Source organism: Odontomachus brunneus, unplaced genomic scaffold, assembly GCF_010583005.1.
Source record: "Odontomachus brunneus isolate Ranch 3 - 2012 unplaced genomic scaffold, Obru_v1 Obru_scaffold_035, whole genome shotgun sequence".
Lineage (NCBI taxonomy): Eukaryota > Metazoa > Arthropoda > Insecta > Hymenoptera > Formicidae > Odontomachus > Odontomachus brunneus.
Window position 1 is genome coordinate 1,382,756 of NW_022639485.1, and position 25,835 is coordinate 1,408,590.

The 25,835-nt window shown below is 41.8% G+C and overlaps 1 protein-coding gene across 4 annotated transcripts in view; it reads right to left on the reverse strand.

Annotated features, from left to right (window-relative positions):
• The window catches only part of LOC116843759 (thyrotroph embryonic factor), a 125,792-nt gene that overhangs the window by 36,185 nt on the left and 63,772 nt on the right, over positions 1-25,835 (reverse strand). The window contains exon 1 of one of the 4 annotated variants that reach the window (XM_032814494.1): positions 19,998-21,660. The exons of the other annotated variants lie outside the window; for them this stretch is intronic. Within the exon in view, the coding sequence (XP_032670385.1) occupies positions 19,998-20,292 (295 nt within the window). The 5' untranslated portion in view covers positions 20,293-21,660. Of the gene's footprint in view, positions 1-19,997; positions 21,661-25,835 lie in introns of those variants that run through there. 4 annotated transcript variants of the gene reach the window in all.

Below are 25,835 nucleotides of genomic sequence, written 5' to 3' on the forward strand. Positions count from 1 at the left end.
ATCTACGCTGCTCCCGTCTATCCAGGAAAATCTTAGGAAATTTCTACGCGGGGGTTCCGCATTCGCAGCTAGTCGCCGCAACAAACGAACGAACGAACGGAACTCGAAGCGACCGACATCGCCGAGAGTCGAGACGCGTCGTGTCGCGTTTGCAATAATTACCTTTCACCCGATAATCGACCTCTTATCTCGCCTGGCGCTCGGCCAGGATATGCAATTTACTGCGACAATAATTGACAATTACCGGGCTTCTTTTCCTCGCTACGATACGGCTAGATCGGCCGGCGTGGGTGCTATATAAAGTCGATTTTAATTGATTCGATGCGCCCATCACGAGTCACCTTTAATTGGAGGCGCCCTGCGATGCGGATAATTAAGATATGCCAATTATTTCTCCTGATACGACTCGCCGGGCTCTTTCCCTCCTCCTCTCCTTCACTGCGCTCGGACCACCCTTGCGTTTCCGATGTTTATTCGCAAAATGAGGGAATTAGTTAGGCACTTTAGAATAATTGAACAAGCCGCGCCGAGGTGTGCTAAGCCGTGGATAACCACTCGACGCCGTTTAAGATCCTGACGATTTAACGAACTCGCTGTGACGTCGGAGCGTGTGCCAGATTTCTTTCGCCGATCGTTATAACACGACAATTTTTTTCCCTTTTTTTTCTTTTTGCTCTCCCTCTCTCTCTCTCTCTCTCTCTCTCTTTCGGTAGAAACGCGTTATCGGAAAGCGAAATTATTATCAGAATATGTGGCAGACACGGAAAAGGTCTTCTCAGTAGAGGTATCTGAAGCGCGCGGTTCCGGCTTCTCTCGTATCAGAAAAAGGGAGGCTGAGGCCATATTCGACGGTGGGGTCAGCATATCTAACGGCAACTTTCTCGCGGCTGTGCCGAAAAGTATGAGCCCACGTGGCACACGGAGAAAGGAGGCCATCCAAATGTCAGCCCTGCATGGCGGTGTCTCGAATATATCTTGCGTTACAGGGTAAAAGTTTTTATGGGATGACTCGCTGAGAGCCGTAACTTCATTCCGGTTGTACTTCACGGATTTCGTGCCGGCGGGAGAGAGAAAGAGAGAGAAAGAGAGAGAGACTCGCGGCGGTATCTTCCTCCGCGCAGACGGAAATTTACGTGCTCTCTCTCTCTCTCTCTCTCTCTCTCTCTCTCTCTCTCTCTCTCTCTCTCTCTCTCTCTCTTGCTCACTCTCTCTCGCAGAATAACTAACGCGAGTAGAACACCTGCCCATCTCGAGCATATCGAGCGTAAATCAATTCGGCCGGTCAGTTTATCAATTCGATAGGAAGGGCGGGGGGAGGGAGCAAAAAAAATCAGAACGTGTTTCGCGCGAGACTTCCTACCCGGCCAGATCGGCTCGCTCCCCTTCTTCCTGCTGCTCCATATCGCTGGAAAGCCGCGAGTCGTGCTCGGTCATGCGCGTTTCCTTCATTAATTATCGCAGCCGGGCGAACGCGAGAAACGATCAACGGCAAGCAGGATAATAGATATATCGGGAACGCGGAAAATCGTGCCGCGTCGGCTCTTCGCGCTTTATTTTGCGAAAACGTGTAGACGGCGGATAAGCGGTTCGCTGCGTGGCCGACACGACTTCCTCGGCATTATCGAGATGGCTATTTAAATGCACAGTGCGGAAAAATGGTGGCTGAGGCCCGTGTGTTAACAGTCGTCACTCGAAACTCGTTTCATGTGAGCTGCTCAGATTTGAATTCAGGACTTAAGGTTTTTTCAGTTGAATCACGCGTCTAACGTTGTATCTGTAATCGCGATTCAATTGGTAAACACATCTACTTCCAAATTAAAATCTGAGTGTCTCACTTGAGACGAGTTTCAAATACTAATTATTGATACATATCTAAGACTTGTATTAATAGTTAAAACTGATCTCATATGAGATATTCGGATCTTAATTTAGAGTTAAATGAGAATTTTTCAACTAAATCGCAATTGCAGATATAAATATTACACATAGTTCAATTAAGAAACTTGAGTCCAACTCTGAATAAAAGTCCGAGAATCTTACTTGAGGTATACAAAGCAAGTTTCAAGCGACATTTGTTAATACAAAGTTAACATCTGTACTAATAGTCGAAATTCATTTTGTATCTGTATTAATACCTGAAACTTACTTCGTATACCTTAAGTGACATACTTAAATTAGAATTCGGACATGGACGAGAATTTATCAGTTGAATCACGATTACAGATAATAAATATCACATACCATCGCGATTCAATTGAAAAATATGTACCTAACTGCGAATAAAAGTCTGAGTCTCTCACATGAAACAAGTTTCACGCGGTAACTAATAATAGTCGTTACTTGAAACTTGTCTGAAACGAAGTATCCAGAGTTAGACGAGGATTTTCCAACTGAATGTCGCGGTTGCATATGTAAATATATGTCATGATTCAACTAAATAACAGATTCAATAATTATGTCATGATACAACTGAAAAACTCGCATTTAACTCTGAATTCGAGTCTGAGTACTTCACTTGAGACGGGTATCAAGTAATAACTATTAATACAGACCTAATAACAAAAGACGTCGCTTTCCATAAGGCGCATTTTTGGCTCGGGATGACGATTAGTAGCATCGAGAATGTGGAAAGTCGCTTTCGGTGACAACGCGACCTTCTCGATTTCAACTGCTCCCGTGCGTTTTATCAGTCATTTGCATGCTGAATTCTTCGAAATACGTGTACATGTGTGTGTGTGTGTGTGTGTGTATGTAAAGAGAAAGAGAGAGAGAAAGAGAGAGAGAGTTTTCATTAATTTATATGACTTCTGCTGGCCAATCGTCGCCGTCGACTCGATATGCGATCGCTTTCGACGGGCGAGTTAGAAACTCGCAGAATTGATCGCGGCATAAGCGAGTTGCTTGTCTCTTCTAACTATCAGACGCGTGAACAATCACACGATCAGTACAACGTCTGCGAAACCGGCTCGTCAATAATCAACGCGCAATTCCTATGAAGAATTCGGAGGACCCGCCCAAGCCATGGACATGTAATTCTGGAAGTCATTAAACGGCATCGAGACTCGTGGAAAGTCCTTAATAATCGCAACCAGCAAACTAATGGTGCCTTAACATTTTTAATAAGGGAAAGTCGGCGCCGAATCGATCGAGACGAGTCTCGCTACGTGCGAGGGCGCGTGCATGCGTGTGCGTGCGTCGATTTGATCGATAATCCTCCGAAACGCTCCGCGTAGTCACTGAAAAGTTTCTGTCGCATTGAGAATTATCTGTCTGGCGAGCCCGATCGGAGTAGGAAGTCGCGTGCCGCGTGACTTTCACTTTCACCGAAATAACGGGGACGCAGAAACGATTGCGTATATCCGCGGGCATATGTCTCATACGAACACACACATACACACACGCAGGCACGCACGTACGCACGTATGTATGTATGTATATATGCATGTATGTACATACGTATACTTCTCCAACGGTTCGCCTTTCTCTCGTAAACAGCGCGACCCTTTCTTTCTCCCGTTCTTTATTTGTTCCTTTTTCCGGTGCGAAAAGAGAAACTCGTCTTTAAATTACTTTTCGAAGCCGCACGATGCGGACGAAGGGGAAAGGGTTCGTTTCAAAATTAAATAAATTCAAAAAAATTTATATATATATATATATATATATATAAATTTGACTTTTGTGTATCTATTCGAATAATCAAAATTTATACAGACACACAGTATTATCGGATTTTGTTGGGCCTTCTTCATAAGTGTCATTTCGTTATTTGTTTTGTTGAGAATTCCCTTCATCTCCGCATCGAAGTGCAAGGATTAATTTCTCAAAATTCTCCCAAATACAGCGTAAACTCTGATTAGAACACCCAAATTTGTCTCAAAATTATCCCGTTACGATATCAATTGGGAAACCCATTCTTATTTCAGATATGGGTTCTTTATATAGAATCGAAACAGAATTACTATAGGAATTCGCGCTTTCTCGCGCAGAAAGTTTTCTGGAATTTAATTGGAATTCATTCTGATTTCTCCCAAAAGAGTGATAGGTTCTGGTTGGGAAATCTACGAAGATTCGGATTAGAAGTGTAACGTTTAAAAAATGTGATTCTAAATGGGGAAACCCATTTTTTATGATCTAGTTTTTGACTAGCAATTGACTGAGAAATACTCGCCAGTATTTTCCTGTCCAGTTTCCGAATAGTTAGTGTTTAATAAGTTCTAGTCAATAAAAACTAATCGGTTTCTAACTAGTGATCAGTTTTTTTTACTTGGAAATTTTGTTACTTAGGTAACAATCGATAAGTTATAAGAATGACCGTACAACAGCCTGCATTTTGAAAAGAGTAGACACTTTATATTTCTAAGAAAATAAAATATGAAAGTACTAATTATTACATTGTCATTCTCTGTGTCTTTATCATTCTCTGTGTCTTTGTCATTCTCTGTGTCTTTGTTATTCTCTGTGTCTTTGTCATTCTCGGGCTAGATTCCAGTTATATCCCATGAAATGTCTTATTCTTTCCGAAATGTTTTTTTGCAAATCGATGGCGCACGCAAATTACGAACGACTCGTGTTCTTTGATTGGCACAGAACACGCTACTACCTCCTACGTTCTTAGCAACTTGGACTTGTTTTGACGAAGACCTATTTAAAGAACGTTTGGACAATAGCGAGCGCAGCGCGACACGTGCGTGTAAGTATACATTGTACACCTGCACGCGTGCACATACGCGTGCAGTGAATTTATTGAATTCGCTCTCGCTATCTCGTTTGTCCAGTTCCACCGCGTCAGATCACGGTGCACCTTCCGGTATATCTCTCGCGCACCTTCGGAAAGAGCAGCGTTAAGACAGCCTATAATAACGATAATAGCCACGATTAGTGGCAGATTTCCTCTTCTAGGTGCCGATTAACATTCGCCGGCACGAAGGGAAAAAACCACGGAACAATGACGACGAAACTATTCGCGGTTTATCGCGCGCCGACGTGTGCGTCGTCGTATATCTATATCTATATCACGTTCGTTTTTCTCGCGTAAATTACACGTTCCGCGATCGAGGGATCCTCGAGACTCTTGTTACTTGAAATCGAAATTTCTCCAATTCGCACGCCTGACTTCTCGCGACGAGCGAAATTACGCGTCCGTTTGCATTTCTTTTAAAACGCGTCGATTTTGATTCACACATATGTTCTTGAAAAAATTTCTTTTTTAAACTTATTAATTTAGTCAATATCTTCCTTTAAAAAACGTTCCTTTAAAACTTGTCGATTTTTCATATTTTCCTTTAAAACATTTTTTATTTAAAATTCGTCAATTGTCTATATTTTTCTTGAAAATAATTATTTTTAAGAACTCGTCGATTCTCTATATTTATCTTTAAATTTTTTTATTCGTCAGTCTATATTTTTTCTTTAAATTTTCTTTAAGATATTTTTCTTTCAAAACTCAATTCTTCATATTTTCTTTAAAAGCTTATCCATTCTCCGTATTTTTTTCCTTTTTAATGCTCGTTTGATACTCCCAATTGTCCATATTTTTCTTTGAAATTCGTCGATTCTCCATCTTTCTTTGAAAGACACTTTCACCATAAACTCGACAATTTAATCTATATTTTGCTTTAGAAATATTTTCCTTAAAAGCTCATCGATTCTTCATATTTATCGTTGAAAGTTCATTTTCGTTAAAACTCGTCGATTCAGTTCACATTGTTCTTCAAAAAATTTCCCTTTCAAATCCGTCCTTTCGATTCGTGACTTTTCTTCTTATCGGTACTGTCTACGGTAACGTTCAACGGTGCGCCGATTGGCGCCGTAGGATTTTTGCGCGTCGTTATATCGTGTAACACTTATTTCGCGTCATTGCAACATTAGTCGCGAGCGACACGCGGAACACGTTATACGCCGCGAGAACCTTGGGATACCGGCCGCACGGGAATTTATCACTGATTTATGAAGTGCGCCTGCAACTAGTTCTAGCTGTTGCTTGGTTGCCGCAGGTTGAATGCCGTTTTTATACGTCGGCGATGATCGCGATGATACGGGCCGGCTAATGAGATCAAATCCCGCTTTGATTACTACTACGTCGTTAATGACGGCCGACGTGGATGTGCCGACTCGATATTCATCGCACCCACGACTGTCTGTTATTTCACGCCACTTCGCGGGACTTCCCCCCTCTCTGGACATTTCGTCCGCACTAATGCATACCTGATGCATACGATGAACTTCACTATTATCGTGACTCTAAGAAATTACAATTTTCAATATGAAGAACGTTCGTTACCTACGCCACCGGGAAGAGCTACTTGAAGAAATACCCTGGAAAAGTCGCAAAAAAAATACTTTTCTGGAGCTTTCTCGTGGGGAAACGAAGAAACTGAATAACGTCAAACTTTGCACATCCCTTAAGCCTTTCTTTAAAAATATATTCTTATTGTCCAAGTGACAACAAAGCTCTTCTTTTGTATGTCATATTCTGATTACTAGGAGCTCGCAACAAGAGACTACACGAGCGATGCAAGTGAATCTGACTCTCCTAAATATCAAAAACGCGGAAATAAAAATGTTTTTTATAGTAATAGCGTGTGGCTATCGTCTGCACTAGAATTAAATTAATATTACCATTTTAGATAAGACGACGTCATTTTTATTGAATTTTCGTTTTTTCTCAAAGTGTTATAGTGACTTAAAAAAAAAATCAATAAATGTATAAATGTTTGTCTTAGTTCAGAGACGATAGCCACATTTCTCCTGAATAAAAACATTTTTGTTTGTGTAATTCAAATACTTAGAAGAGTCACGATCACTCACACCGTCCGTATACATTTTTTTCTTTGCAAATTTCTAGGTTAGGTTATGTCAGATCCTAGTGATATAACAGGAAAGTGATATAAAAGGAAAGAGATTTTAGATACTAAAAATACATTCTTAAAATAAAGTTAAAGAACATGCAAGGTTAAATATATGCATGTAAGTGTAAAAGAATATGCAAAGTTTGACATTACCTGATTTTTTCACTTCTCTATAAAAAGTTCCGGAAGCTTTTTCCTGCGTCTTTTCCGATTAGAATACCTTCTTAATTATCGCGCATCAACATTGCATAAGATCGTAACGCGTGGAGATCGTGCGCGAAGACATTAGCCTAAGGGCGGTGTTCATAGTCCGACTTTATATTTAAGTTCGCCTTGAGTTCATCTTCGGGTGCTGCACGGATCGTTTCATTAGCCACAGAGCGTCTGAAGACGAACTTAAGACGATCTTAAGTAGAGGAACGGACTACGTGAATACCAGCTCGGCTTTTTAAGTGCCGGCGACAGCAGCGAGGACGCCCGTGGCTTCTTATGAGGCTCTTTACGAGATGGTTCAAATTTTCCTCCTCAAAACTCCTCCTCGCGAGCCGTGGTAGCCACGTGGTAGCCGAAGGTAGCAAGCAATTCGTAGTAAAATCACGGCGGCTTGAGGCGTTAAGTCCGCGGTTTGCGAGGTTGCAATCGGCACTTTCTATTTGCGGGCCTCCGATTTACGGTGCGCGTACGCTCTTGTGCTCGACAACGCGAGTGTGTAGAATATGTGCCGTACGCTTAGATATAATTATATACCGGCAGAAAAATCCATGCATATTTACGACGCGAGCCGCCTGCCGCTTCTCGTCCCGTGAAATCGCAACGCGTCTCCATAAGCGATCGCGCCAGCAATACGCGCGACCGTCGCGCTAAACGGCGTTATTTACCTCGAGCACGAACCTGCCGATCCTTTATTAATCGCGAGACTTTTCTCGCTACGCCGAACGGGAAGATCTCTCGATCGTTATCGCGGCACGTTATCTCCGATCGCCGTCAGATCGCGATTTTTATTTCGTCCTGCTGCTGCAGGAGAACAGCCAGTATATCTTCACGTCCCGGCAGAACCGGTTGCGTGCGTGCGTGCTTACGTATCTAGGAAGTCTCCAAAGTTTTTCTGCCGATTTCGCTCTCAGATCTATTTCGCTACGCAGAGGACGCCGCAATTATCGCCTTGGCGCAGCCTACACTTTGAATCTCTCGCCGTTTTAATGCGCCACGCTTCCGTTGCTCTTGTTCTAGTTTATTATTATGGCGTGTTTCCGTACACATCATTTAAGGACGACTAGAAAATCACAAGAATAGATCACGTCCCAAGTAGAACCTCTTCCCAGCCAGGGAAGTAGCCAGAAAATTTAGCCACTGGCCAGCTTCTGGCCAATTTAGGCGATATTCGCTTCGTCAGTGACTAGTAAAACTAGTCAGTTTCTGGCCAGCTTCTAACCTGTTTCTGTCCGAACTTTTTTCTTTTGTACAAAATCCTGTCAAGTAATTCGATTCTATACACACATATTTTAAGATACTGTATTTTATTATTCAATAAAAAACATAGTAAAACTCATATTTTAGGAAGTAGAGTTCTTTCACGTGCAAATTCATTCATTATTGAGATGGTGGTAGTTTTAATTTTAATTATAATTTTTGCTTGCTTAGTTTCTGGTCAAGAAATATTGGCCGGCATTTTCCAGGTTTTTACTAGGAAAAAAACACTACCTATCATTTACTTATTATTTTTTATTGCTTAGTTCCTGCCTAGTAATTGACTAAGAAATATTGACAAGTATTTTCTTGTTCAGCTCCTGAATAGTTATTGTCTAATAAATCCTAGTCAGTAAAAACTGGTCAGTTTCTGGCCAGTTTTTCCTGAAAAATTTTCTACTTGGAATATTGTTTTTGGCCGACGAGCGATAACCTGACGAGAAATTTATTCCATGGACCTGATTAGGATGATGCCAATTGGTTATTGATTTGTACACTGAGAAGAAAGATCTAAGAAATAAAAAGATATCTGGAAGATTAAAATTGTGTGTGAGATAAGATTAATAATAAATTTAAGAAATAAAATATATTTATTTGGTAGGTACTAATATAACACCTTTGCTTACACTAATATAAAATATTTTTCAAATATAAGAAAATATACATTTTCTTAGCTTAGCTTTTTATCAAAGCAATTGTTCATCCCATATAAATAAGAAGTATTTAGATTTAAGTAAATATATTATTACTTATCGAATAAATATTTTTTTACTTCTTACATATTTTCTCGTTCAGTATATAAGGTGATTTTATCGGGCCCTGATAAGCCATGGCAATCAGGACATTATTAAATGATGATTATTAATAATTAGAAGCCGATCACATTATCTTATACAAAGCAGATAATTGATCAATCTGATTAGAGGGCAATGGGGTAAATATCTAGTCGGGAATAGTTCGACAAATTCCACGTCCGTGGCGAGGTTCCACGTGGAAGCAACGGCCAGAGAGAGCCACTGGCGGAAAGCCCGAAGGTATCTATTCTAAAGAATGGCACGTGATTACTTTCTCCGACGTCCGCGCGCGCGACTCAACGTCCGTCGGGGACGCCGACGACGGTGATGACGACGACGCAACGATGACGACGTAGTCGAGAACTGCGCGCAACGCCAGCTGTCTTCCGGGTTTCAGGCTGGAACAGCCAGGTCCCCGCGGCGCAGGTTCGCAGGATAGGAACAATCCCGCCGCGACACGTCGAGCCCATACGTGCGAAAATCACAATCGCGACTCGCTCGGATCGCCGTTGTGAAAGTTCTTCCAACGGGGAGGACTCGATGATCTTGTTTATTTATTCATTCATTGTGGAATCTCATTCCTTTGTTGTATGCAACGTAAATTGTGTGCAAGAAAAGAGTATCGTGACACAAATTAAAAAGAAATTTTTATAATTCTGAAGTGCGCAAAAATCATGACAATTACTATACTGAGAAAAAAAATACTTGAACATTTATTTGTGGACTATGAAATTTATTTTCGCGAATATACACATTACATCCCGTAAAATTTTTCTAAATTTCCAAGTATTTTTTCTCAGTCTATATATTTGTTTAAAAATTACTACAAAATTATTGCAATTACAATGTTTATTAGCATCATATATTCAGTAGATCGTATTATATATTCCGCATGCATCAGTAATTTATTATTTTTATAGCAATTTATCTTACAATTTCAGTACAGTCCAGTGTTTTATAAAAATATATTATAAAAAGAAATATAATTTTAACGTAGCTTTCACTACAACATTTTCTCTATGTATATAATAGAAAGAAAAAAGAAATACAAAAATAAATTCACATAGATGTGCCAGAAGAGAAAGAAAAACTTTTTTTTAAATTCTCATAATTTGTAACTAGCTTCAGAAAAGGAGGTTATCTACATGGTTGTTGGGTTAGGGATGTCATTACCCGAGTTTGTCCAGATGACCTGGGTAACTGCATTGCTTCTTTCAGAATGCGAGAACACCCAGAGATACAAGACGAAACTTTCACTTCTAACCGCCTTCAAAAACAAACTTTCAGTAAATAATTGAAAAGTACGAAATAAGAAGCTTGTTAAGAAGGAAATTAATTGCCTTCAAAGAGCCCAAAGGCCTTGAAAAGTATGAAGTAATTCTAAAGCAATATTTGACGTTTTTGAAAGTGGTTTATTTATTTTATTTTCAGCCACACACACGTGTATGTGGTATGGAACGCACCTGGATTTGTACTGGACGCGAGAGCTCTCTCTCCGTGAGAATTTCATCTCGTTCTGTCGCGGCGGCGTAGATTTTCGCGGGACGCGAAAGGACCGGCTCGCGCGTATTTGTCGATAACGATCCGATCACTCGTTACGTTGCAGACGACAACATGAGCGAGCGTATAAATATCGAAAGGCAGCCTTTAGCCGTGGCCTTGCTGACCTAGTGTCGGCGAAAGAACCTTGAACGCTTGAATAATAACGGGATTTAGCGTATTTTACATGGCGATGTACATGCGCGGATCGGCGCTTGAATCGCGACCGTCGCGCAATTACGGCGTCATTCCGAATGTGCATGACACAATGGAATGTTAGCTTGATGTAATCGAGCTCGGGCCGAAGTCGCGCTCTAGAAAAGAGAAACGGGGAAAAGTTTATCGTCAGGGTCTCGGAAGAGACGCGCGTTGTTGTCGCGCCGGCGGGTCGTTCTGATAACGAGAGAGCTGATTTATGTACACGCTGCCTTTATCGTTTAACGTACCGTCTCGTTAACAGCCCCAATCGATGCTCACGTGCGAACACGTGGTCACACCAAGGGTTTCACGAACTGCACGCTCCGTCTGGGAGGAATGAATCCGACCAGCTAAAAGCCCCAATTACCCCGACGGAACATGAATGTCTTGCATGTGACACTGAGAAAAACAAAAATATCTGAGGAATAGTAAATATTTATGTTTGGCGAGTACTATACGGAGAGAATTTTGTATCACACATTACCACAGGGGACTTTATCACCGAGAAATACGTTCTCCGACATTCTACGGTAATTCAGTATTCTCTGATTCTATGTGTATTACTTTTCGAATAGAAATGTAACGAGCCAATTTGAATCCAAAGCTAATAGTAGTCAGCTGGTACAAGCTAGGATTAAATTTTCTAGCTCGTTACTGATTCGTCACTGGTTATTCACTGGAATCGAGATGAGATTCAATTTCTACTAGGATTATATTTTGTATGTGCTATTGTGTGTGTGTGTGTGTGAGAAATACTTGCTATGTTTCTAACAAAATTTACCATATTTTTTAACAAGATAAATTTTACTAAACAGATAGTCTATTCCTGGACTACTAAAAATATGGTAAAATTGAAAAGAATTTACAAAAGAACTATAATATTCTCTTTGTGTAATAACATATTTACTTACATCAAATTCTTTTTATAAAAATAGGATATTAAACAGAATAAAATGGAATCAAATTAAATAGAATAAATAATTGCTTCTATGAGAAGATAAAGTTAAGGTGTTAAGTCTTACGGTGTTAAGAAAACGTACATCTTCGTATTTGAAAAACATTTTGTATATCGGTGTAAGTAAACATGTTATTATACATTTGGTACCGACCGCGTATACGAATACGTATGTTTCATTCCTTGGATATTTTTTCTCTCTCAATGTATAGACGCTTTACCAAACCGAAATTGAGCGTAGCCACGTGAGAAATGCACAAATTGCAAATTACAAATTAGCATTGTTAAAATCTTCCGTCTTATTAGCATTTGTAACAGATATACGACGGTGTGTGATACATGGCAAGTTTATTTTTATAGGAAAGCAGTTTGGCCCGACGTTCGTTGCCGCTTCCGAGACGCGAAAGAATTGTTTATGGCGCGGACGGCTGTGGTGCCAGTGTAATTATTAGCCCAACGTGTGATTAACGCTCGGCTAATTACGCGCTCATCGAAGGACGTTTCGTCTGACGGATTAACGGCTAACAATATAAAATCGTCGACGAATTCCCCGTGTGGATCGTCCACTTATTCGCCCGTTCTAAATGCCCGTCCGATATTCGCGCGCGATTCTCAGCGCATGTATTCTCCGACTTAACTCGGCCACCTCACCGACCGAACTTACCTGGGAGAAGATAAGAGCGATTCGTCAGCTGTTGGCAGTTAGAGCGAGTGCGCGACTGACTTTCGCTGTGTCGTGTATTCGCGATTACGTAACGACCAGTAACGAGGAAGGAAACCGTCGTGTGTATGTGTGTGTGCACATTGGATATAAATAGCTTAATAATCACGGCACCTTCGGTAACGATAATAGTGATAGATATTTCCGAGAGTGATTAGAAAATATGATGAATTGACGGAAAGAAAGGGCAATTATTATTTGCCTCTCTGATCGAACGCAATCTCTCCTTACATTTCGATGATCGAACGAGCCTTTTCTCGCCGAGTGTATAATTGACTGGTAACGTTTCCTTTCCCACCTTTGTTTCAGGAACTTTGTGTCTTGCTCACAGCTATCCGCGAAGCTACCTCGGAGATCGCTCAAGGAGGACTCTCAGGGTGAGTTTGTGAGCAAAGTAATCCCCATAATCGTCTCTAACGATCGCGACGTCCTCCGTCGAAATCGGATTTCGCGGATCGGCTTCTTTAGAAGGCAGGGCACGTGGACGCGCTCGTGCACCGGACACGTCTACGTGCTATTCAGTGTGAAAGGCTCTAACAATACCAAACAAGAAAATTAGGGAAAAAGCAGAATAGGCGAGCAAACGTTGGTCTTGAAATGAAACTAAAGTCAAGTTAAGTAAATAATAGTTGTAACTTTACAAGAAGAAAATACTAATAGTTTTTTTCACATAAATTCTTCTCAATTCTACTATTCCTAAAATATAAATAGCGTGTATGCAGAATGTTGACTTTAATATTCCCCGGTTACAAAATTCTATAATAATTTTTGCTTTAAGAAAATACTGATGTACGTTTTCTTAATACCTTAAGAATATTTTATCTTCTCATGAAAGCAATTCTTTATTCTATTTAATTTTATTCCATTTTATTCTGTTTAATATTCTATTTTAATAAAAAAATTTTGATGTAGATAAATATGTTATTATTATAATTTAATATTATAACTTTTGATTTAAGATTTTCACTGTGTACACAGTATCATCAGTTCGAACGTTTTAATCTCACGTTGAATCAGTTTTAGCGAACATAGTTTAATACAATAATAAGCAGTTACTATTATTGTTCTATGACATTTTTTTTCTTGTTACATTACATTAAATTAAAATAAAATTAATTGAGTTAATATAACATTAAAATCTTTTTCGCTGAAGATAGTCCAAACTGAGACTGCAGCATTCGAACTAATGATGTTGTGAAGTTATAATTATTCACTAAAAAAAAATATAATATCTTTCGGGAAATCTTCTGGCTTTAAGAAGATTTTTCCAAAAGGGAAACATTTTAACACTCAAGAAAGGAAATTGCAAAAAATGCTATTAACTATATTCTAAATGAAACCTTTCGTTCAAAAAGTATATCTCTTTTAATGAAACTAAAATCCACATTATTCTAACTTTCTTTTATCTTTAAATCAAGAAAGAAATGTTTGTTTCAAGAATGTCCTCTTATAAGAAGACATTTCTGTAAAAAACAAGACTTCTGTGTACCGCAGAAATAAAAGACGAGACTCCCCTAAGGATATCGTGCTTTGAATATTTTCCTTTTGGTTTTAGGAGAACCCTCTTGAGGCGATACACAAGAGCTTACATTTTTTGGTGCCGTATAATCTATGCTTGTTTGATTTAACTTTTACTTCATCTCAAGACCAACGTTTGGCTCGTCTGTTTTCCATTTTTGTAATTTTCCTGTTTCATTCTACGCGACATTGCCCGACACAGTGTCGAAGAAAAGCGCGTCTCGACGTTCTATAGTTTTACTCGTTCAGTCGGGCAGGAGAGGGAAGGGGGGACATTGAGAATCCGTTGCGCGGGTGTGACGTGCGGCACACACGTGTTCGGAAAAAACTCGCGCAAAGAGGTGTGGAAAGAGAGTCTCTCGCGGACGAAACGTCACGTTTGCCGGCTGCATCTCTACGCGGAATTCAAATCGCAGTGCGTAACGCCACACTTCAAGGTCGGAAACGATATCACCCGAGATCATAGGTCGGCGTTCGAGTTAACTCGGAAACTCGGCTCATTAATCGACGATGCGCATCAATATCAACAAGGTTGTCGACTTTGCGTCACAGAGGCGCCAACTTTCGCGTTCGGTGATTTCTGCGCGCACCGCGCCGAGATGCGCGCTTTTGCCCTTCTTCTATGCACTCATCAGTCTCTTGAGTGCTGCGGGTATGCATACACAACTATTATCAACTGTTGCGACAGGCGCTTATATTTGTGTTTCTTTTTTCACATGTTTTAGCCATGGCAATGAATATTGGATTGCGCGATAAAAGCAACTTCGGATTTTTTTGGTAAAATCAAACGTTTATATTTTTATGTTGATATAATTTGATGAAGTGACGCATAGAATATAATTTAATAGAACAATAAGAATTGATGACAAATAATAGAAATTAGGACAATAAAACTAGATGAACTGTAAATTACAATTCGATGAAACGATGTATAAAACAATGGCAGAAGATCATAAGTCAAAATAACGTATTTATTATTTTATAGGACTGTAAAATTATAAAATTATTTCATAAGATTACAAGATTATAATAACATAAAAATATAATCATTTTATTTCACATAAAAAATCTAAAACTATTTTTTTATACGACTCAATATAATTTCCTTCGTCTTGGTATACTATTTTTGATTTTTCAAGAAGTTATTCTTCTTTCTCTATTGAATAACTTACGACATCCTAAAATATTGCGTCCTCAACGATTGTTTAGTTGCACTATATTCTAAAACCCCTATTAATAGTTATTATTTGAAACTCGTCTCAAGTGAGATATTTATATTTCAATCCAAAGTTAGACGAGAGATTTTCTATTGAATCACAACTACAGATACAAATGTCACGTTTGATTCACTTGTTTGTTTGTCACGTAATTCAATTGAAAAACTTGAATCTGACTCTGAATAAATATCAGATTATCTCACCGGAAACAAGTTTCAAGTAACAACTATTAATACGGGTCAAAAACTGTACACGAGCGTATTTAGTCGCGAATTTGCGGAAAACTGGCGGAATCGCGCGTTTTTCTCGTTCGCGCTTTCGAGGGGAATTTTCGCGACAATCCTGCGCTTCGCGAATTCATCGTCGTTGACGGTGACGCGATCAGTATGACGCCCTATGTACTCTTTGGGACTAGGAGAGGCCGGTCCGACCCATCCCTCGCATTGTGCGTCCTAAAACGCGATTCTAATCTATTGTACTCGATGACAATGCGATGTATCGCGGACGCGAGCATCGTCATTGCGCCGAGCGTGCAATCGAGACTCGCGACGGCCATTAATTCGCGAGTGCTCGCGAAAAATGGGCATGGTTGCGAACGAAAGAGGAAGGAAACAATTATAAATAATCCCTTGGAGTCGATTTACACCAAGAGGGGAGTTTATTTATCCAATGAAACATCTGATTGCGTTCGTTTTTCCTTTCTGAGGGAAATTTGATTGTCTGCAAATGTTTGCGAACAAATATGTGTTTACAATGACAGATAGCGCATACAATTGTGCAATTGTTCGTCGTGTGACGACCAACGAATGTTAAGAGAGGACAGAAAACGAGAAATGGAGCGCGGGCAAAGTCGAAAACGGCACAGCTGCGAAATATCACGCCCGACGCGAGGTATACGCACGATCGAGAATGTGAAATTATAATGAGAATTCGTCCAGGAAATTCCGAATCGAGGCAGCATCGCCACTCAACGAGTGTTATATTCATTTGAACAGGTTGAATGACCGTATATAGAGGCTCATGGAAACGTGCTAGCACGCGGCACCAAAAATTTCTAGCGGATCACACTTAGCTATTGGTCGACGGGCAAACATTAAATATCGATACGGTTCGCGAATTCGCCACGAGTACTCCGCCGGGTATTTCGAAATGATCGCGACGTTGATGAAGGCGAACATAGCATATTTCCACTCAAAGGAGGAGCTTCTGGCTTACACAGAGAAACCGCATTTGAATAAATGTTTCAAGTGTTCCATAAGTTTATGTATTCGCAAATTTATCATGAGTTCATCGTAAGCATGAAACTTGTCCAAAATACATCCTAATAAATTTAGTATTTTAATCAAGAATATTAAGTTCAAATAAAAATTTGGTTTGCTCATTATCTAGAATCGAACCAACTTTTTCTTCGGTAAAGTTTTGCGATATTTTTGCAAAAAGAATAGATTCTTCTTTTAGGTACATGATAATGAGCTTTCCTCAAATTCGTGACGAAATATATTTTTATATAAAATTATTATGAAAAAAATATATTTTATTGAAGGTAACCATTACTTAAAAGAGGGAAAGTAAATTGAGTAATCGCTTTTCTTAACAGTAGAATGATGTTGTTCTGTACGTAGAGAGCCGAAAAATAGGAGATTTCTCCAATCCTTTTTTCTTTTTCAAAGAAATGAATGAAGATATACGGTTGTGACCATACTATTTATCATTGTTTCATAAACATTTTTAAAAGACTGAAATTCCATCTAGGTTTTGTGTCGTCGCCTCTAACTAGTAGACAACATTACAGCGCATGTAATAATCTTGTAACAAATGGGACGAAAAAATAAAATAACTGTATTAAATTTGCTGGAGCATGAACCTTTGTTATATCCAAAAATTTAATTTCGAGATGCCGACACCTCGAAATTGCATGTTATTTGTCCCCTCTTTTTTTTATTTAATATCCCGGGAGAAATATTAATTTTGGAAGTTTCCCAAAGGACTTAGTTCATCATCAAAGAGTTTAGCAAAAATACAGCTTTTTAATTTTCCTTCTTTCTTCTCCATTTATTTAAGATTATCACACGAGCTGTAAAATTATCCATTAGTCAGATGTGTCCAGCGACACCGCGTTCGACACAAAAAACGGAATTTAAATCTTCAAAAACAATTTTTTACACTTGAAACAATGATAAATAGTATGATTAAAACTATATATTGATATCTTTATATTCATTTCTTTGAAAAAAAAAATTACGTGGAGACCTCCTATTTTTAGGCTGTCAGGCCTTCCCCTTAACGCCTCAATAATTAATATTCTACTTGACGTTGAATTCCGTTACACAGGCCACACTTTTGTGTTAGTCACTGTGTAAATATTTAAACTGTTTTCGCGAGTGGATCTGTTGTTGTTTCCGTCTAGAATATAATAGACGAAGTAATAGAATAGACCAGAATAGGAACGGAACGGTTCGCCTTGTTCTAATCCGGTGTTGTCGCGGCTCGGGAAGCATGCGCGCAAATAAATGTAATACAATAACAGTTTTTCCACGGAAATTCCATCGGCGCGACAAAGCGAGATGAATGAATGGGCGAGGGGAAGAGCGAGACAGAAAGAGAGCGGGAACGCGTGCAGAAGCGAAACGAGCTGAGGACGTGGGAGGATGCAAATGCGAAGAGCCTTGAGTCGAATCCGCTGTAACTAGGATAGGTGCATAGGTGAATTCACACGTCTACATACGACGACTGGATGATTCATTCGCGCTCCATGTTCGATTAACCCGACCTGCTTAGTTAACAAATGCGTTTCTTGACAAGTAAAGCAAACGACAAACATTTTTTTCTCAACGCAATGACATTTTGGATTGAGCGAATATATTTTACGCTGCATTTGGAGACAGAGAAAGCTGGCGAAATTGAATACGAGTCCGTCCCGCTTCTCTTCGAGTACTCTTCTGATCATACCGTGATTTTACGTGGTACACACCTTTTAGCGCGAGTTGCTCAAATTATACAAATTATGAATAAGTAAATACACGCCGTGCAGCGCTTGAGACAAAAAACTTACACACAGAAAACTTATACATACTGCATTCAAGTAATCCGCTTCGTTTCATAAATATTCGCAAATCTGTCGTAAGCGTTAAATTTATTCGAAATGCATACTTCGAATTTTAGCAAATCTAGTACTCCAATCAAAAATATTAAATTAGAATAGAAATTTGGTTCACTATATAAAGTCAAAGCAATTTTTTCTTCGATCAAGTTCTATAATGTTTTTATAAAGAGAATAGATTCGTCTCTTGAATACACAATAATGAGCGCTTTTAGCAGTAAGCATAATGAACAAAACATGGAATGAGTATACTGTTTAAGGCGCTGTTATCAAGAAAATGTTCCTTGTTGAAGATAACTATTACTTAAGAGAAAAAAGTAAACTGAATAATCGTTTCTCTTAAAGGCCGATCTACATTGGTCGGATCGTAGCGTCGCAAACGTCGTAAGCGTCGTGCGATTCGTAGTTTGGTCAAACCCAAACTTCAACGATTCTACGACACTACGATTGCTACGATCAACCAATCAGCGACGAGCTAGAGTCGTATTACTTAAAAATATATATAGCACAAAAAGTAATCATACTCATCATTAAAAGTATATACTTTTGTACTACTTACGAGCATTACGATGCTACGACTTTGCGATGTCACGACGTTACGACCAATGTGGATCGGCCTTAACAGTGGAATGATATTTTTCTATATGTATAGTCGCGCGCGCGGCTGATCAGCGCGCAGTAGTTATAGACCGAATGTAGGCTGGCTAATGTGAGCAACAGGTGGGCGTTTCTATTCGACAATGTCGACGACTACTACTAGTTACTACTTCTCTCCCCTCTCCACCATATTAGATCTATATCCAATTTCCTCAGTGCTTAAACACACGCTATATAGTCGTCGTAGTCATCAGCTTTCAACTCTCTTCTGTTACCGATATACATATCGTGACTCATTACGATACGATCCATCGTTTCTCAGATAAACAGGTGTGTATACATAAATTTATAGCAACTCTATATCAGTCGATTTTGTGGCATCCCTTATGAGTGCTTCATATATTGAGGTAAAAGTATTAATTCCCTGAACGTGCCTAAATATTTTTATTGTTTTGGTCCTTTAAATATGAATTATAATTAGAAGAAAGTTTAAATACGAGTGTTAAAATTTTCAACATAAAGAGAATATATATGTATATATTTTAAATATTTTTGTATTTAAAGATCAAAAGAAGAAAAATGTTCAACATTAAATACATATCCGATCATTGATACTTATTCAGAAATAGGAACATGAGAATTTTTCAAAATTTGCTCAAAATAATATATCATGTAAAATGAAGCACGAGCAAATGTAAATCTTTCAGTAACTTTGCTATTTTATAACAACCAAATTTTTACATTACTGTGTTATTGCAGATTTCATAATGAATTCAATAGTCGATATATTTCATAAATTTAATGAAAGAAACTGTGAAGCTTCCATCATCGATTGTCACTTCGTGACAATCATGAGAAGGTCAATCATATATGGGTGCAGTTCGGTTCGGTCTACAAACGACGAATTCATCCTCGTGATTCGATAATTACGCATCCAGGAATATTAATCCGTCTTTTTCTCTCGTCTCGGCAAAAGAGAGAAGGAGAGACATCAAGTGTTTGTCAAATTCCGACCGGTCTCCGCTATCGAAGTGTGTGCCTACCGTTCATGTAAACATGATGCTGCCTCCACAGGTGTTGGTACTGAGACCACCTGGAGCTGGTGCTGTCTTCGTGAATGGGTGGTAACGGCGGGTGCACTTGGTGGCCGTGTGAGGCCGGCGGTAGGGGTGGTGGCGGTGGTTGTTGTTGGGACTGCGGCTGGTGTGCCGGCGCGACCACGATGTGCGGGTGCGGCGGTTGCACCGGCTGCTGGTGCTGCTGGGGATGGTGCGCCTGGTGCAGCACCCCTGGTACCGGCGGTGGCGCCAATTGCTGATACTCCATAGCGCAGCTCATCCGATTACTTCACGCGCGCATTTAATTAGCACCCGCTCGTCGCGCCCGCTCTAACGCGAGTCCTCGGTTCTCTTCCTTTCACTCGTACCGGCGTACTCGGACGGCGCGCTCGCATCCGCGGCAGCAGCAGGAGGTGTCAGCGATACACCTGCGTGCGCCGATGTGTGAGTCCCGATCGCACTCGGGTGTGTGCTTTATTATCCAATTGAATTGATCACCGAGGCTCTCCGCCTGTCTTCGAGTCGGTCCGGCTTCAGAGGCGAGCGCGTTGAATCGCGGCGAGCCTGGGACTATTCTTGACAGCGCCGAGAAGGCGCGGTCTGTCTGTCTTCCTCTCTCTTAGTCTATGACAACGCTCGCAGAGAAGTGTGTCTCGCGCGGATCGCCTTCGGAATTTTCCGCGATTGTGCCGCGGTGACGTTATTGTTATTGTTGTTTGTTGTTGTTGTGATAGTTGTCAACGGTTCCACGGTGACATTCGGCTCGAGCGAGTGATCCTCGCGAGCTCCGTCGTGTCTCTTGGACCACGTGACCGTCAAAATGTCAGTCCCTTCGCGTCATCCGTCGAGGAAGTCGATGGGGGCAACTTCCCTTGTCGCACTCACAGCAGGCGGGTCTTAAACTAGCGCGATTCACCGTTCGGGAAAAGCCGAGATATCCAATTAGCCGTTAGGAGGGGAGCACTTCCGCGAGCTGTCAGACTTGATGGCTACGCGCGAGGCCCGCGAGGTGACAACCGACGGGATCCACGCTTCGCAAGGCACTGTTCTGATTCGCGAACCGCGGCGCCGAGCCGACTCGAGTCGAATCGGAAGGTACCAGTACAGGTTTCAGCGCGCGATTAAACCGCGAGCGCTGAGAGTAGCACAGTGCCGACTGTCAAAATCGCCGCTCGTCAGCATCTATCCGTCGGCGCCGTATGCCGATTGGAGCGCCTTCGTTGCCGGAAGCGGCGCTCCTATTGGTCCCTCTCATGCCCGGATAGAGGGGGGCAGGGCACGGACGACGTGCCTCGACGTCGTCCTGGAGGTGAGCGCAGAGAGACAGCACGAGGAAGGACGGAGCGAGGAAGACGGCGGAGGAGCGGGCGCCCGGACGCTCGGCCAGGATGGAGAGCGCCAGAGACAGAGAGGGAGAGAGAGAGAAAAAGAGAGGGACAGTGAGGCCGTCAGGGAGGGAGAGGGAGTGAGAGAAAGAGAGGAAGAGGTAGAAAGAAAAAAGAAAGAGAGAGGAGAATGAAGGGGGAAGATGGAAACTCGCGTGCGTGTCTCGAACGTGTGGCGTCCGGAAAGACACTGAGTCGCAAGCGCCACGCCGTTTCGCCTCGACAACCTCTTTCCCTCTTTGTCCAGCCAGTCGACTCTCCGTCTCGCTCTCCTCCGCCCCAACATCCGCTTTTTCCCGCCCCCACCTCCCACTACACACGTAGAACCTGACCCCACTCGACTGGCAAAAGCCGCGAGCGGCGCACCGTCGTGCGCTGCGGTTTCTTCCTTCTCCGCGCTTCGTCGTCCGCCGATCTCTCTCTCTCTCTCTCTCTCTCCTTCTCTCTCTTTCTCTCTCCGTCTCTCTCTCCTTCTCTCTCTTTTTCTTTCCCTCTGTCTCTCTCGTCAGCGCGCCAACACTATCGCTGTTTCGCTTCGATGTCTAGGATCCAAACCTAGTCCTCCTCCTCCTCCTCCTCCTTCTCCTCCTCCTCCTCCTCCTTCTCCTTCTCCTCTTCCTCCTCCTCTCACTCAGAGAACGCCACCGTCCTCGTCTACCTGCTTGTCCGCGCGCTCGCGGCTCTCCGGCTGATCGCGCCGCACTTTTTCGCTCGTCTGTGGCTTGCCTTCCGTCTCTACTTACTTTACCGCCGCTCTCGCTCTCTTTCTCTCTCTTTCTCTCTCTTTTTCCTTCGCGTACGAAGTCCAGCTCCGACTTCTTAGACGTTGTCGAGCAGCAACGAGCTTTTACTCTCGATCCTGCTGCAACTACGGTCGCTCAGCGATTCTTCGTCACACGACGAAATTGATCGTTGCGTTTCACACGTTTTAAATATGTAGGTCGCCGAGCGCTTCTCTTTCTGGCAGCAATCCTTCAACTTGCACCCTCAAATGCGTAGCCCGAAGTCTCCCTCTTGAGCGAAATCCCCTGGCAGCTCGCGTCTACCCTTTGCGCGATTATACAACGATAAACAACCATCAATATACTCGCCTTTAACGTTCTGACATCATCATACTCGTCTACAACGCGTATACCTTGGGGGGAGGGAAGAAGCTATTTGTATTCCCCTCCAAGCAAATACAGTCTCTCTCTCTCTCTCTCTCTCTGTTTCTATCTCTGTCTCTGTCTCTCTCTCTCTCCCTGGTTGAAACGCGCTATCCCTTGGTCTCTCGCCACGACTGTGGTATTTCGCTACTTTCGATTTTACCTAGCAAGGCACGAAGCGCGCTCCGTTATCGTTAATTTCATAGATCGGCCAGTCGGAGAACCGCGCTTCAGGAAGTATGTCACTTCGCGGGGAATGAGGACGGCCGACTTACTTTCCGATTCCCACTCGTCCGTTTGGATATCACGTATATATCGCGATGCAAATAGATATTCATTCGTTTCGAGACTTCGCTCGCGTGGGCAATTTTGAGAGTTACAGAAAACCCGATAAGAATACAGTCCATCGTCGTCCACCATCGGAGAGATTGAGTCTACTTCCCTTGGGAATTTAAGAAGTAGTACTTTCTCGATCAAAACGATGGAAAACGTAGTATCTGTTAATAGTTTAAAGAAGCAAATGTTGTGTCGGCGCAACATCCCACTTTAGACGATTGGGACTAACGACGAGACCTGTCATCGGTCTGATTAGATCATTATCGGGACAAGATGGATGACGGGGTGTTCGCGGAACATTAACGAGTGTCCGGTTTGGTGCAACTAAGATAATCCCGTATTTGCATTTGAAATATCTCTGACATTTACCAGTCATCAAACCGGAAGAGAGTCCTTTTAATTTTCCTCGTGGTTAATGGCTGCTCGAACTCCCCTCCCCCACCTCGTCTAATAATAGCAGCCGCGACTGTAATGTTGCGTGCGAAGACAAAGCTGTTCCGCGGCGGCCATGTTATAACCTGCGAAAGCGCGTCTCTCGCTTTGGGTCAGGGCCATCAGGACCGGGCAGGATCCAAAAAAGACCCCGTTGTCTCTGTTCTGCCTCAAATCAACGCGGAAGCGTCGCGAGTCAGTCGTAGTTGAGCGATTCTCGACGATCATGAAGACAGATAAATACAGACCGGGAAAAAAAGATAGGGAAAGTGAAACCGAGAAAGAAAACCGTGAAAAGATATTCTCACGGAGTAGACGGTAAACTTGTGTTCAATGCGCATGTGTTAAGAATCTGAGAAATTAATTCCTCTTTGATCAAAAAATTTTCTCGCTAGAAATGTCAAAATCAATTAGCTCCAAATTTTAAGATGTTACCATCTGTTTATGAGTTTTAATTCCTTTTTGATCGAACACATTTTTTTATTAGAAACGTGGGAATTAATTAGTGCCGCACAGATTTTAGAAAGTTATCACCTGTGTATGAATTTTAATTTCCCTTTGGTCGGCGAATTTTGTCGCTAGAAAATTAATTAGCTTCACATGTTAGGAAGTTATCATCTGTCTATAAGTTTTAATTTTTCTTTGATTTTCTCTTGATTAAAGATTATCTCGCTAAAAACATAAAAATTAACTGGCTGCAAATTTTAAGAAGTTATCACTTGTTTATAAGTTTAATTCTTCTTTGATCAAAGAATTTTCTCTCCAGAAATTCATTAGCTTCTAATTTTAGGAAGTTATCATCCGTCTATGAATTTCAATTTCTCTTTAACCAAAGAATTTTTTCTCCAGCAACGTGAAAATTAACTGGCTGCAAATTTTAAGAAGTTCTCACCTGGGAACTTTTATAAATTTTAATTTTACTTTGACAAAGAATTTTTTTCCCTGAAAACGTGAAAATTCATTAGCTTCACAATTTATCAAGAAATTATCATCTGTCTATGGGTTTTGATTCCTCCTTGGTCGAAGAATTTTTTCGCTACAAAACGCGAAGATTAATTGGCTCGAAATTTCAAGAAGTTATCATCTGTCTACTCGCGAATAGTTATTTTTCACTCCCTACGTCGAGTTTAGAGTCACGTTCATCGGCCGGTCGTGCCGATCGCGATTATTTTCCTGCCCGATCGCGAAGATCGGGCACGAAAAAAGAGGGTGCGGGAGGATTTTACATAAGTTACGTAGCGAAGGCACGAAGCTCTGAATCACCAAAACCGGTCCCGGCGCGACGCGATGCCTGCTGTACGAACGCGGAAACCACGAGAGAGAGAGACCTGCGCGGACTCTCGCAAGTCACGGAAGGATTCCTTTCTCCTCTTCGTTCACCTCTTTTTCTGCCTTTTACTCTTCGTTTTTAGTTACCTCATTCCTTCCCCCTTTCTTCCTTCCTCTTTTTAGCTCCCCGCGGTTTGGAGAGACCCGTCCGAAAGACTTCTCTGCGGCGTCCTCTCGATCAAAATCTCCTTTTACGATCAAATTGCACATCGACGCATCTTTTTTTCTAAGCTTCTCGTGCAATTTGCAACATAAACGCGTCATCTCGAGTCGGAGATCGTCAGTCGCGATTTCGAATTCGATCGGGTAAATGCGGGCTCTCGCTGTCCTCCCGTGTCTGCCGTTTAAAAATTCATGCGTATAATCTCGTCCGATGTGCAGCTGTCAAATCGACCGAGATTACCTCCCTCCCCCGCCTTCAATCTTCAGCTGGACATTTTTTCGTTGTTCCGCGTCCCGTCCGACGCGCATAGATCCGACGCCGTCCTTATTTGTAAATTCTATCGGCCTGGGAGATCTTAATGCGAGCAAAGACGCCACAGCTTTCCTAAAGGTCGGCCGGCGCACTGGAACGAGCAACCTGTTGATCCTGGACCCTTTCACTCGCATCCCTGCTTCGTGCTAGGAGGAGGAGGAGGACGAGATAGGAGCAGGTGATGCCATTGATTTACCGCAATTACACCCGATATTTCGCAATCCTTTCGTCTTGCTTATTTCTCCCCTTGATTTTTCCCGCTCCTTACGTATCCCCGTTCCCTTTCCTTTCGCTGATTCGTATGAATATTGATCACTACTAACTAGATTTCTGTGCCGGCACCGCGGACAATTAATATATAGGCGCGCGACAATCAATTCCCGACGATTCTCGGTGACTCGATAATCGCGCGTTTCTCAATCCGCGGCCACGGCGATGGAACAGCGTTCCGCGACCGGATCGGTGGAACCGGTCGCTTTAGGACCGGGCCAGACGTGAAAACGAAACTTTCGGCGGCTTACTTTCTCCTAGGCGCGCGGCTCCCACCTTCTCCGATGTCGTTTCGGGATCGAAACCACAGTCTCGACTTCTCGTTTTTTTTTTCTTCTTTTTGTTCCAAAGAACGGGTCCCTCTTGTTGGCTTTTCGCGAACGACACGCCGTGGAAATAATTCAACCACGAAAAACGACGTGTACTTTCGTCCTCTCTCTTCCTCTCTCTC